This window comes from Taeniopygia guttata, chromosome 17 (assembly GCF_048771995.1).
Source record: "Taeniopygia guttata chromosome 17, bTaeGut7.mat, whole genome shotgun sequence".
Lineage (NCBI taxonomy): Eukaryota > Metazoa > Chordata > Aves > Passeriformes > Estrildidae > Taeniopygia > Taeniopygia guttata.
The window spans coordinates 10,001,412-10,014,290 of NC_133042.1; the positions used below are offsets into that span (position 1 = coordinate 10,001,412).

Genomic DNA, 12,879 nt, shown 5'->3' on the forward strand with positions numbered 1-12,879 from the left:
AGATTCTGAGGAACAGGGCAAATATCCCCTCCTTCAGCAGCAAAGGCTTCAGAGGAAACAGTTACTAATCACTGAGTCCCGTTTAAACCATTTCTTAATTCAAAAATTAATTTTGAAACAGGTAAGTAAATCCCTGGAAAACAGATGATGATGATTATTATTAGGATTTACCCAATAATATGAAAAAGATCCTCAGAATGCGCTCTGTGCCACCCCCAGGGCACAGGAAGCCCCTGACCTGGTATTCAAAGGAGCAGCGCTGCTCTGCCTCTTCCTTGGGTGTCCGCAGGTCCTCCAGGCTCTTGGCCTGGCTGAGGGGCTGGGGCTGGGTTCCTACTTCCAAGCTGGGGAAGATGTCTTCCAGGAGGTTGACTTCTGAGGCCTTGCTGGGGAGCAGAGGGCTCGGGGGCAGCGGCTCTCTCGCTTTCTCCGGGCTGCCCACATCCTCCCCATCAGCACTGTCCGACTCCTTCAGCGCCCGGTATGGCTGAGGCCTGGCACAGAACCAAAAATCACATTGCAAATGACTGCATTTCCAATTCTTTGTTTTGAACACAGTTTCCTAAGGAGCTGGATGAGTTACAAAGAGCTCCCCAGTGGCAGAAATAGCTCAGAGAGCCCTCCATGCAGAGCAGGCTGTGAGCAGAGCCTGAGGGTAGGGGCACATGCAGAAGGGAACCTGGCACCCGAGGGTGCTCGGAAGGGCAAGAGCCGAGTGGGAAGTGCTCAGAGGAAAGCTGTGGTCATGCAGGCACAGCCAGGCTGAGGAGGGAGCTCTTGGAGCAGGGATAACAGGACACCAGCTCCCCATGCTGACTGTCTGGGCTCCCCTCAGGCTGGGCACGGCCTCTGCACCCTGTGTTTGCAGGCTCTGACATCCTCGGGCTTCGAGCTAACTCAGCACACAACATAACTCAGAGTTTTCCTGCAATAATTGGGAACACTGTGCAGGTTCCAATGATTTCATTGGTGTCATCTTATCAAGAAACACCACAATCCATTATGGAGACACCTCCTTTACATTACCAGCCAAGGCTGAGTTAGCAGGATGCTTCTCTTGCACATACCTCAGCAGAAAATGGAACCAGCACATTTGCATTTTGGTGTGTGTACAGAGAACAGCAGCATGATGTGCATCCAATTAATAACAAGTGCCAGACATGGCTGTGGGGATTGGCACTTGACTGGCAGCCAGTTGTATTGTGGCATTTAAACAAGCTTTCAATTAAAAGAAAATATTTGTGAGACCTGCAAAAACACATCCTATGGAAGAACCCTTCTCCCCTTTTTATCATAATACGTCTATATCATGCAAATTCAGAGAGCCCAGCTTGCTTCCCTCCCCAGCACACACAGAGCAGGCACTGAGCCCACAGCAGGACAGGGACACTGCAGGTACAGGGCAGACAGTGACAGCACATGGCCTCAGGGCAGGGAGCTCACAAACCTCTGTGGCTTCAGTCTCACATCACTGTGGGTCACACTGCAATCCCCCAAGGGATATCTGAAAACTAAACTGGTGTCCTCCACCCCATGAGCATGGGAACATTTTCTGGCCCCTTCCTACTGATCCTCCCCATCCCACCTGCCTGCAGTCAGCTCTCTTCCCTGTCAGCCTCTGAACCTGTGTCTGCAGCACACAATGGATTTTAGCAACTGCAGACTTCTCTGTCCCACTGGCAGCCTCCTTCTCCAGCCTGGTCTTACCCAGCTGTGGCTGCCAGGCTTCAGCTGCTCAGCTGTGACTGGGCATCATCCATCTCCCAGCCCTGAACTGCCTGGATCTGGCATCATGTGGATTTCTGAAGCAGCAGCTCACAGTACCCTGGCCCCTCTTCCTACAGGTTCTGCTCAAATCAGTGGCTGCATTGTTAAAAGAATGAGTGCAACTCCATGCAATTTATCTACCTTTCATCCTCTAGAAATCCTCAAGCAGGCAAGGTTAGGAAATAACAAATCCTCTGCTGACATTCAGTGAGGGCTCAGCTCAGAGCTGCCTGCTGGGATTGGGATATTCAAATAGGCAGGAAGAGGGATTCAGTGCAGCAGAGCCCACAGCTGGCAGGGCTCCCCTCTCCTCACACGGGCACCCTGGGCAGGCCGTGCTCCTTCCCCTACCACAGGCACCGAGGGCAGGGACACGGCCCTCCAGCCACAGCACCAGTGAGCAGTTCTGGCCCAGCTGCTCAACACCATCTTTCAAGACAGAGTTCCAGAGGCTCCAGAAGGTACAAGTTACAAATTCAAAAACTGGATACAAATAGACCAAACAAACTTCCTGCTTCTTGTATTATTGTCAGATTGTACTCAATGCCCTCACAGGACCTGCAGGGATGTGCTACCTGACAGACCAGACAGGCTGGGATCAAACAGGTGACACAGCAAAAGGCTGCTAAGTGCACTAGAACAAGGCTCACAGGACAACCCAAAAGCACAGTAACACCACACAAGAATGAATGGTGAAAGGACATTGGACAGGAGAACGAGCAGCATGTTGGAACAAAGGACAAATGGAAGGGTGACATCCCACAGAGCTCCAGTCGATGGAAGTCCATAAGCTGTGTGGTGCTGCAGTGTTTCATGCAGGAGGATGCTTTTTCATGCTGCTCAACATCAAGACAAACAAGCAGGAGAAATGCTGGTCATTCATCAAGCACTGTACAGAGACCCCAGGAGCATTTCCAAAATCCCAGTACAGGAGCACATGCCCTGAGCAATGCAAACCCCACTGTTTGAAACTGGCATGAACACAGCAGAAGAGTAAAGGATAGACCATTCGAAAGGAGCAGAGAAGAAAAAGTTTTCAGAGAAGCCAGAGACAGGATCCTCTTCCTGCTGAAATTCATCATCAGAGGAGTCCTCAGAGAGGAAGACTGTATAGTGTCGCATGGGCTTTACGAGGCTGGGGAATAGGAAGAGAAAAGGAAGTTACTGAGTCACAGTGACAGCTCCTGAGGGGAGAAGCCAGGGGCTCCAGAGACCCAGATCATCCTGACCCCAGTGACTGCACAGCAGGGAGCTCGGCTGGGAATGCTGAGCTCTGCTGCCCAGGCACAGAACACAGCCCCTCAGGGGCAGGGCACCGTGGTGTGCCCAAGGGAAGGGACCACAGCCACCCCATAGTGCAGAGGACAATACAGAAACCCCCTTTCCCCACCACATTCCCTACAGAGCTGGGCACCTCCCTGTTCTTCAGACAGCTCTGCTCCTCAGGCCCTCTGAGCTCTGACAAACATCAGATCTCCCTCTCTGCTTTACAGACATTTAGTCTGATGCACAAGAGGAGCTGACTCCAGGACACCCATTCCTACTTGTATCTATTTTTCACATTTAAAACTGCTTCAGTCTAGAATAAAACCTAACCTGAACAAAGATTGGTATGAAATGTAGTTTGTCACGTAAGGTGTATATGTTCCTTTCCTCAGCGGTTAACTGAGAATCAGTTCTTAAACATTAGGGCAGGAAAAGAGAAGTTGGATGCTGCAACTACCAGCCCAAGAGGGCCCGAGCTGCCACTGCCAATGAATTTTTACTCACAGTCACGTTAGAGGTAATTAATAAAAAGTCTCTAACAGGTGGCAGGGCTCCGGCCAGTGGTGGTAAATCAGTCTGCATGATTCCAGTTAAAGCCAGTGCTCTGCTTTCTTTCCCCTCTCCTTCTGTAACGGGTATCATGGGGGAGGCAGGTGCTGGTAAATCCCGTGTCAGCCCCGGTACCCGAGCCCGTGCCAGCCCCGGGGCTGCCAGCGCTGCCAGCCGCTCCGGTAAATCCCGTGTCAGCCCCGGTGCCGCGCCGACGGGACGTGCTCCACGGCGCCGGCAGCAGCACAGAGCGGGGGCTCTGTTTTAATGAGGAGGATCTGCATCTCGGGAGCTTTTTTCATGTGTCAGGATGCATGGACAAATCAGCAGCACATCACACTGGCCAAAAATGAAATGCTGACAAATGTAGATATTTCAAATTTAATTGACACCTAAATGTACTTGAGATAGAAAAAAAAATATATAGAAAATGGGAGTGCAGGATATGGGAATTAGTAAAGAGAATTCTGTAATAATTTTAAAGGATGTTCTGCTTATAAGAAAATTAATTTTGTTTACTTGATTATGGTATTGCTTTTTCCTGAATATTGAGATTATGGTACAAAGGGGTGTGGAATTGTCATTATTCTCCTAAAAAGGGCTCTGCAGATTTGAGGAAGAATTATTTTTTATTGACATAGCTTTTTTAAAGAACAGCTACACAAGAGCTCTAGGGAATTAAAGAATTTGTCCCTCTTAGCCAGTGAAATGCAGAGAATGAGGGATTTGGATGCACGGGCTTTTTCTTGCCATTCTGAGATAGGAGCCTTGGGCATTACCTGGCAACTGTGAGCACAGCACAGAGGCACGCTGAACTCCTTCCTGCAGCTGGTGTCAGAGCTCCCATGGAAACCCTTCCCCGGCGCCAGGCCTGTGCGGGGCCCTGAGAGCCCGGCTCCCCCGGCACTGCCCCCAGCCTGTGCATCCCACACTGCCCCACCGAGCCCATCCCAAAGCCTGGGCAGTGCCTGCTGGGGCTCTCCCAGTGCCAGGCACGCAGGGCTGGGCTCCTCTGCCGAGCCCCTGGGGCTGCTGCCCAGCTGACCTGTCCAGCACGGCTGCTGCCCCAGCTCCTGTGAGTACACTGCTTTAACAGGAGCTATCATCTTGGGTGCTCTCTGCAGTCACTGCTCCTGATCCCCTGCACTTTAACCGATTAAAAACTGAGCACAGACATCCCAAAACAATGTGTTTCTTTTACACACACAAAAAGAATTAACTCATTTAACTAGAGACATAAATTCCCTAACCATCAGTGCTATCAGGTAAAACAAGGGAAAATATATTTTATGGTGTTTTCACTGATTCTAGTGTCATCCAAGAGTTAGAGATAACACTTCTCTCATTTCCATTTCAGAACACTCATACAAAGATTACTTCTTACTAGGACATAAAAAAGAAAGTTTGTGGGAAACATCATAAAAATTCTGTATTTTGTGAAAGCAGCTGAGCTGTAAAGACTCACTAAAACTAGCAGTAATAAACTAGACCCAAATAAAATAATTAAAATACAATGTATTTCCAGCATTCGTACAATGTTTACCATTCGTGTTTATGTTTATCTGCTGACTGATAGTGGCAGGAATTGAAGATATACCTTAGCAGAGAGCAATATTGGGATGTCAACAGCTTTTGAACCCAAACATGCAGAATCCTCCACAGGAACACACACAAATGTTAAATTGATTCAATTATTCTCCACCTAAATGCAGTGAGTCATCAGATTAAATATTAAGAAAATGCTTTTAGTTTAAAAATCCCCACAACCTCTGTGCAGGGCCAGCACGGCCCTTTGCAGGAGCTGCATCTGCTCCACAAGAGGGCAACCAAATTCCACTATAAAATGGACAAATACTTCTGTACAAGGGAGAAATCACCATTCAGTTTAGGCCAAAGCCAGAGTATGCCCCTGCCCTGGTGTGGCTGGAAGGAGGTATCCATGCACTGATGCCCACTGATGTCCCTCCATGTTTGGGCTGTGCTGGCAAGTTCAGAACATCCAGAGTTCAATGCACCTACAGCTCAGAACATCCATTCCCTAGTCAGGGTCACTCCTGAGGGGCCATTGCTAACCACTCTGGCACTGTCAGGAATCTGCAACACACACCCCTTGTTGTCTTTGCAAAAATCCCTGGAAAAGTGACATTATGAAAGTGCCTGAAAAAGCCTCCCTGAGGCAATAGAAGATGCCTGTACTGGTATGCACAAGTGAGACACTGGAAACCAACGCCTTTTGTGCAGGAGCAGTGGGCTGCAGCAGCACAGATGATTTAGAACATTCCCTCTTCACTGGCACAGCTAAAGGAGGGATAAATTTGCTCGTACTCTGCAAAGTGAAGCCCTGCAAGCCCTCACAGACATCACCATCCTGTTAATGCACTCTAGAGTCAGACACAGCCCCTTCTGCCAGCACTGTCAAATAAACAGTTCTGCACCCTCCAGCTACAGCCTGCCAAGAACACTGCATCTGCAGGGCTGGAACTGACAACTTCCTCGAAAGAAAAGTGCAAAACAGAACAACAAAGTAACAAATCTCCAAAACCTGAAAACTTTTACTGAAGAGGCTGATCACAGTATGTGGAACTTGGCAAATCACAGTTTCTCCATAAGCAAACTTTGGTAACTTGATTTTTCACGCTTCCCCTACAATGTTCCAAAATTGAAAAAGAAAAAAATATTTTCTTAGTTAAAAGCCAACTTTGATCTGTAGTATTTTTTAATGTCTCCTTTGGTGAGTCCCAGTTCTGAACACACTGATGCAAGCAGAGAGAAGCAGAGCAGCACAGTACTTACTGTTCTGGGCTGGGAACTGAGGTCCTCCGGCCCTCCACACCAATGTTGCTCTTGGGCCTCTTAACCACATGAGGTCTTGGAGGGCGAACCTGTGACATGCACAGAGACATCTCATCAAACACAGCCCCTTATCCAGCAGCAGGCACAGACAACACATGGAGAGCCACCAGTATCCTACAGAGATCTTCCACTGGGCCTTGCTTAGGGTTTTGTGCCACAACAGCGTTACACATGGGTGTGGATACATCAGTGAATCCAAAGGATGAATATAAACCACCTGGCCCCACGACTTGCAGATGAAACATACAGGCTTGTCACTGGTTGCTATTTGCCCTGTCCTGTTTGGTACAGCTGAATTTCAGAGAAAGATTCCCTGAGAGTGAGCTTCCCAAGCAGTCAGTGGTGAGAGAGAAGCTGGGAATGTCCGTGTGCTCTGGACATTGCACTGGCAGTGGGGCTCAGCTCTGACACCATCACCCTTCTGGCCACTCCCTCCCAGGAACCCAACCTCTCAGTGAGGACTCCTGTGCTGGAAAATGTGTACTTAGGATAAATGTTTTAACATGAAAAACTCAGCTCATTCTTCATTAAAAATTTGCTTCCTTCCAGCACCTGAACACAAACCCTGGCCAGCCATATTGTCGTTATCACTCCTGGTATTAAGGCAGACTTCTGTTGTCTGTAAGTAAAACCCAAACCTTTTCTGTGGAAGATGCTGCTGCTGCCAATCCAGTCTCACATACATATCCATCACCTTCTAATGTATGGAAATTCAGCTTGATTTCTGACCAGGATCTCTACAAGCGAACAAGCCTTGTTTCAAGGCATGGAATAAGCACTTGTGCTCAAAGTTTGTGTATATGCCAGCTTACACTGCTGAGGAATCCTGTGCTTAACTTGTCCCTGTGAGTCAAATGAGGGAATTTGCAGAATCAGGGCAGACTGTACACACCAGCTTCCTGTGATTTGTTAAGAAAGTACAACTCTACCTGAAAGAGTAGGATCTGTTGGCTCAGCTCAATGCTAATCTCAACAGAAATGCCCAAACACCCAAATAAAGTTGGGAATACAGTTCAGCTCCTGACCTCCCAGAGCTTGTGCTCCCTTAAGAGGCACAAGAGAAAGGAGCTGTTCATGGTCTACAGCCTGAGTGCTCTGGAGTGACTACATAAGTTTTAAAAAAATATAATTTGTTGGGGGAGGGGGGCTTTCCAGGTTTGTTTTGGTTTTTTTTTTTTTAATTTTTCTCCTCAGGTACATAAACCTCAAATTTTCCTGCCAAGAGAAAGCCACCAAATTGCATGTAGTGCTTGTACCCTATACACCAGTATATAGCAGCAGCATTATTGCATTGAATTTTCATTTCAAAGGAAATGGTGCACAGCAGATATGATGAAGAAATCCAGACTTGTATTGCCACTATTTCTTAGGAAAAAGGGCTTATGAAAAGGTCAGATGTTAAGGTCCTGGAGATCAGTCCCCACACAAGGCTGCTCCTCTCTACAATAAAGACAGCTTAAGAATGTGAATTTATGGCAGGAATGGAAGGATTAAGTTTGTGGCAACTTCAACTGAACTTGCAACGTGGTGAAACATGGGGAAAAGAACAACAGAGCTAATTAGAGGAGCTGAGCTGTCAGAGCGCAGCAGAATGGCTCGGTGCCAACAAACAAAAGGAATGGGCTGGCAATCAGCAGGATCGATGAAGAATACTGCTTCATTAGGGCTGATAAAACAGGGAGAGACCACAGAGAGGAGTGCGGGAGAGGGGGGTGACAGGCAGCAGGAACGGCAGAGGAGAGCGCGAAGGAGAGAGGGAAAGAGAGGAAGAAAGCAAAGCTGCTTAATTAAATGGGAGCTGGGAGCTGATGTGTAAAGCTGGCCTGTCAGCGTGCTGGGAACACTTTCACCTTTCGGGTGGGTGTGCTGCCGAGGAGGGAGAGAGGTGAGAGTTTGGGGTGGCTCCAGGGGCCCCCAGCCCAGTGCGGTGCAAGGTGACAAAGCTGAACGGGATTTAGAGCATTGTTCCCGGGGAACTGCAGGGAAAAGCCAGGAATCAAATCAATTCCTTGCTGGATTTTGAGTCTCACATAGCCGCAGAGGCAAGGTTAAATGCTTATCAAATGCAAAATATAAAAAAAATCCAATTACGTGAGCACACAGCTAAAAGAAAAAAGGTAAACTTCCAGGACAGAAGGGTTGAATGTGCTTATTACTGCCCCCATTAACTTAATGATTATTATATTTTAACTTTTTCTAATTGAATAAAGTTTCCAAACAACCACTATTAATCTAAACAGACCTCCATTAATTAGAAGCAACAACCCTCTCTCCTTCATAATACCACCACCACTTATTTCCAAAGCAGCAGAATGCAAAGCACATCTCTGATCTGCTTCCTTAACATTTATTTGGTCTGTGTTTTTAGCTTTATTATCAGCAATTATTCATATTGCAAGCACTAGTGCCCATGTATTCCTCCTTGCAGCACAAAATATTTCTCAGGAATTCTGGTATTATGTGGCCCTGGCTGGAAGAGCAGAGGGACCTGGTCACTCCCTTTAGTGCTTGTGTACAAGGCCAGGATAAACCACTTGCTGATACCCACCTCTGTAGGAGCTGCCAAGCCTGAGAGGAAAAAAGCAGCCTGCAAAAAGTATTATTTACACAAACAGAAATGTGTTGCAACTACTAAAAGCCAAATAACAGTTCTGAATAACAACAAATTTATGTATATTTGATACAAGCATATTTTTGGGATTGATTATAATAATTTACATTTATCTTGAATTTCCCCTTGATGAATGAAGCCTTTCTGTTCCACTTACTGACATAGCCAGAGGAATGTAACAGGAGCTTTCAATATTACATTTCCAACCTCTTTTCAATCACATTGGGAGCAAAGACAGTTGAACCAACCATGTTATAGTGAGGACTATTAATACCCTACAGCTGGGAGATTAAACAGTCTTAGCAAGACCTCCACATAATAAATGACTCCATTTGAACAATACAGTTCAGTAACTTTGGTACAGAGGAATCACAACATGCCCCCTTACACCTGCCAAATGTGGAACACAAGGGCATGGGAGCACTACAGGAACCCCAGCACATGGAAAGTCTGATCCTAGTGAAACACATCTGGGAGGGTCGCCCATGTCCCTTGTATTTAAGAGAACACACACAGTCATAGTCAATGGTATTTTTTAAACACAGAAAACAGAAATCCTCAGGGGAAAAATCCATAAAAATGACTCTATTAAGCTAAACACCCAGAGTTAAAAAGACAGAGGAGAAGAAACACATGCCACTGAAATGTCACACAGGAACATGCACCAGAGATCAAAAGTTAAAACACACACCCAGTTGCACTTGTTAACCAGTTACCTGCTCATCCAAAACACATTTTAACAAGTTTTAGCAAGATCAGATTTGAAAACTTGCATCGCTCTTATGCATGTATGTGTATGGGTAAGGAAGCAAGAAGTAAGATGATCTGGGGGGAACTATATGCATAAAGCTGAATATAAGCCTGAATACACAAAAATATCTTCCAATGCTGTGCCAAAAACCAACAGCCCTCCTAAACTGATACTCTTGCCTGTGCCTTTAAAAAAAATAAACATCTGATGCAGACCCAGCAGGGTGTCCAGTTTTAATGCCATCCTGCATAGTCCATAGGTAAAAACTGTCCTATAGTGAATGTTTTTGAGGAAAAACTGCTGAGATAAGGTTTCCCTACCTAACACATACAGGAACTGCACTGCCAGTAATTTCTGTGCAGTTCTTCCATGGAAGAGTCCCTTCCTCTGGCCAACCTGCTGGGCCTTCTTTTACACCATGGAGTTACCCAGTGTATGTCATCCATAACACGGCACCAATGTTCTACCACCAAAGCTCAACCTCGCTTTCTTCGAGTCTATTCACACATGGAGAAGAATTAGGCATCCCAAATTAATTAAAATCATAACTTGCAGAGAATAAATATTATGTCTTCAGACTTCTGCTTCCTTTCAAATTTGAGTTCAGTGCAAGTCTTCAAAAGCTCACTGGCTAAAAACTTCCACCAGCCAGTCTAGCAGGGCTTTGTGTGTAAGAAACCACCGCAAAAGTCAAACCAGACGTGGCCAGAGCAGCCCCAGTTACCTGCAGAGCTGCCCGAGAGCTGCAGGGCTCGCCAGAGAAAAGCAGAACAACCGCGGGTCCCAGGGCTGTGCCGCAGCAGAGAGAAGGCAGTTTAGGACATGGCAAAATTCACACATGGCTTCTGTGCAGAGTTCCACAATCCAAACTACCAGGGTTTAGTAGTGCTACAAAGAGCGTAACTCAGGCAGTGTTAAGCTGTGGCAGTGAAACAATCCCCAGCTACTCACGGGCCTGGAGGAGCGTTGGATCTTTGGGGGCGGCGGCCGCGGCGGGCGGAGTCTGTGCGGCTGCAGCAAAGTGGAGACTAAATTAAAGTCACCTGCATGGAAACACCTCTGATGTCCTGGCAAAAGCAGCATGAGCATGTGACAGCACGTGATTTACCTTCATACTCACCTCACAAAATGCCATTTTTCTTACTTTGTTTTTTCAAAGCAGTGACAAACCCCACACCCTACGATGTGCCCTGGCAGCACAGGTACCCATGCCAGGCTGAACTCAGCTCCTGCCACACCACGAGCAGCAGGGACAGCACCAGACACCCAAAATGGATTGACGCAACAGAGATGTTCAGGGTGCATTCTTGGACCTCGAGGTAGAAATTTTTTTGTCTCTTGGACTTCTAACCAGGCATCATGTTAACTCTCAGAACTGTGACCTCAGTGCTTGTAACAACAGGCAAACGCAGCACTCTGATTCCAGTTTCTGTTAGCACTGCAGTGCTCCCAGCAATGGAGTTTGTTGGGCAGTCCCTGTGTGCTGCACCACACAGCGCACTGCTGAGCCTCAGGAGATCTGAGAGCAGGGCAGGAGAGCGGCCCAGGGCCAGCAGCACTCCCTGCACCGAGCAGGGACAGGCCTGGCTTAAAGCAGGGCTGTGAACACAGGCAGGAGCAGGCCCAGGGTGCAGGGGAGGCACCTGCAGGGAGCGGGGGCTTCCCCAGAGCTGCACTGCTAGCGCTGGAGCTCCTGCCTGTCACCACAGCGGGATAAGCAATGTTCAACCTCTCTGTGTTTGCTGGGAGAGCCACTGACTTGAAGTTAATTTGTTAATGCAGCAAAACACATTGTTTCTAAAGGTCAGCAGGTGAAGCTGTGTTGGAATATCAACTTAATTACATGGGCTGTAAGGAGGAATGGGCACCCACCAACACATGGCTGCAGCGCTAAAAGCTGCTAAATTGCTGTTCCAGGTATGGTCCTAAATATATGTACTATAGCTTTTTCTGTGAAGGGGAGAAATGTCTAAATTAGCACTTTCTCACCAATAGCTGTTTACCAGCATACCTTTTTCCTCTGGATATTTGCTTAATCGTCTTGTTCTAAATACTTCTGAAGCAACCAGACAGGAAATTTGCAGAAAGCCATTTTTATGGCTGCGGATCTGGCACTGCTTTGCTAATTATCAGACAAGTGACTTAAGCTATGAGATGTTGCAGCAAGAAAAATCTTACATTCACTTTTACACTATCAAAATATTATTTAAGTATGATAGATACCACAGCTCATAAAATAGCTATTATATACCCAAGGAACTTTCACAATACAGCTATTCAGAGTTCTGTACCAGAGAAAGCATTACAAAAGGATAATTTTTGGTCTGCTTGGAGCAGAATATTATCTCAAAATAACTGTGGATGTCTTTTGAGGTTTTCTTTTGAAGAGGCATTCAAAACAGCCTTGTGAGTAAATCAGAGGTGCTAGTTCATGTGCAGCAACAAGTGCAATTGGAAGGAAAAGCTTAAAGGAAAAACAACCAGATGAGAACTGGTTAATATGTGGAGAAAGAAGTGTTTCTCTTTCTCAATTAGCAGTGAGGGTGTTTCCAATAAACTCCAAAGCAAAGCTCTTCTAGATGAATATCTTATTTCCTTCCTAAATTGAGGACTGGTTTGAAAGCACTTTAAAGTCAATCAGCCGAGGGAGAAAGATGCCTGGATGAAGCCAGGCTCACACATCCCAGGCTGCAGGATGTGCTGACTTTGGGAGAATATGCTGGACTCAACTGAACACTCAGTCCAAAAAAAAAAAAAAAGGAGAAAATAACAACACTGAAAAATGGCTGGTACCTAAAAAGATTCAGTAGAGAAAGCAGACGGAATCTACGAGGCAGCTGTTTTATTATCCTGCCAGATCCCTGCACAGCACACTCTGCTTTTTACATGCTCCCATATGTACAGCTCACAAACTGGGATGACAGGAACAGTGTATGCTTTACAGCATATATTTTTAATTTACACTCTGATATACATCAATGGAAATCTGCTGGGTCCTGTGATAAAAATAATCTCCATGTTTTAAGGGATGCCTCATTCTTCAAGCCACATTTGTAGATTGGGAAGGTAGAACAAATCTGGC

General features: G+C 46.5%; 1 protein-coding gene across 9 annotated transcripts in view; it reads right to left on the bottom strand.

Annotated features, from left to right (window-relative positions):
• The window catches only part of DENND1A (DENN domain containing 1A), a 148,536-nt gene that overhangs the window by 3,464 nt on the left and 132,193 nt on the right, over window positions 1–12,879 (bottom strand). For 2 of the 9 annotated variants that reach the window (XM_072936698.1, XM_030286839.4), the window contains 4 exons: window positions 10,749–10,808; window positions 6,376–6,464; window positions 2,774–2,902; window positions 239–494 (listed from right to left, as the gene is read on the bottom strand). In XM_072936698.1, the coding sequence (XP_072792799.1) occupies window positions 239–494; window positions 2,774–2,902; window positions 6,376–6,464; window positions 10,749–10,808 (534 nt within the window). Of the gene's footprint in view, window positions 1–238; window positions 495–2,773; window positions 2,903–6,375; window positions 6,465–10,748; window positions 10,809–11,981; window positions 11,989–12,879 lie in introns of all 9 variants that reach the window. The other 7 variants (XM_072936699.1, XM_012578373.5, XM_072936700.1 and 4 more) reach the window with 4 other exon arrangements.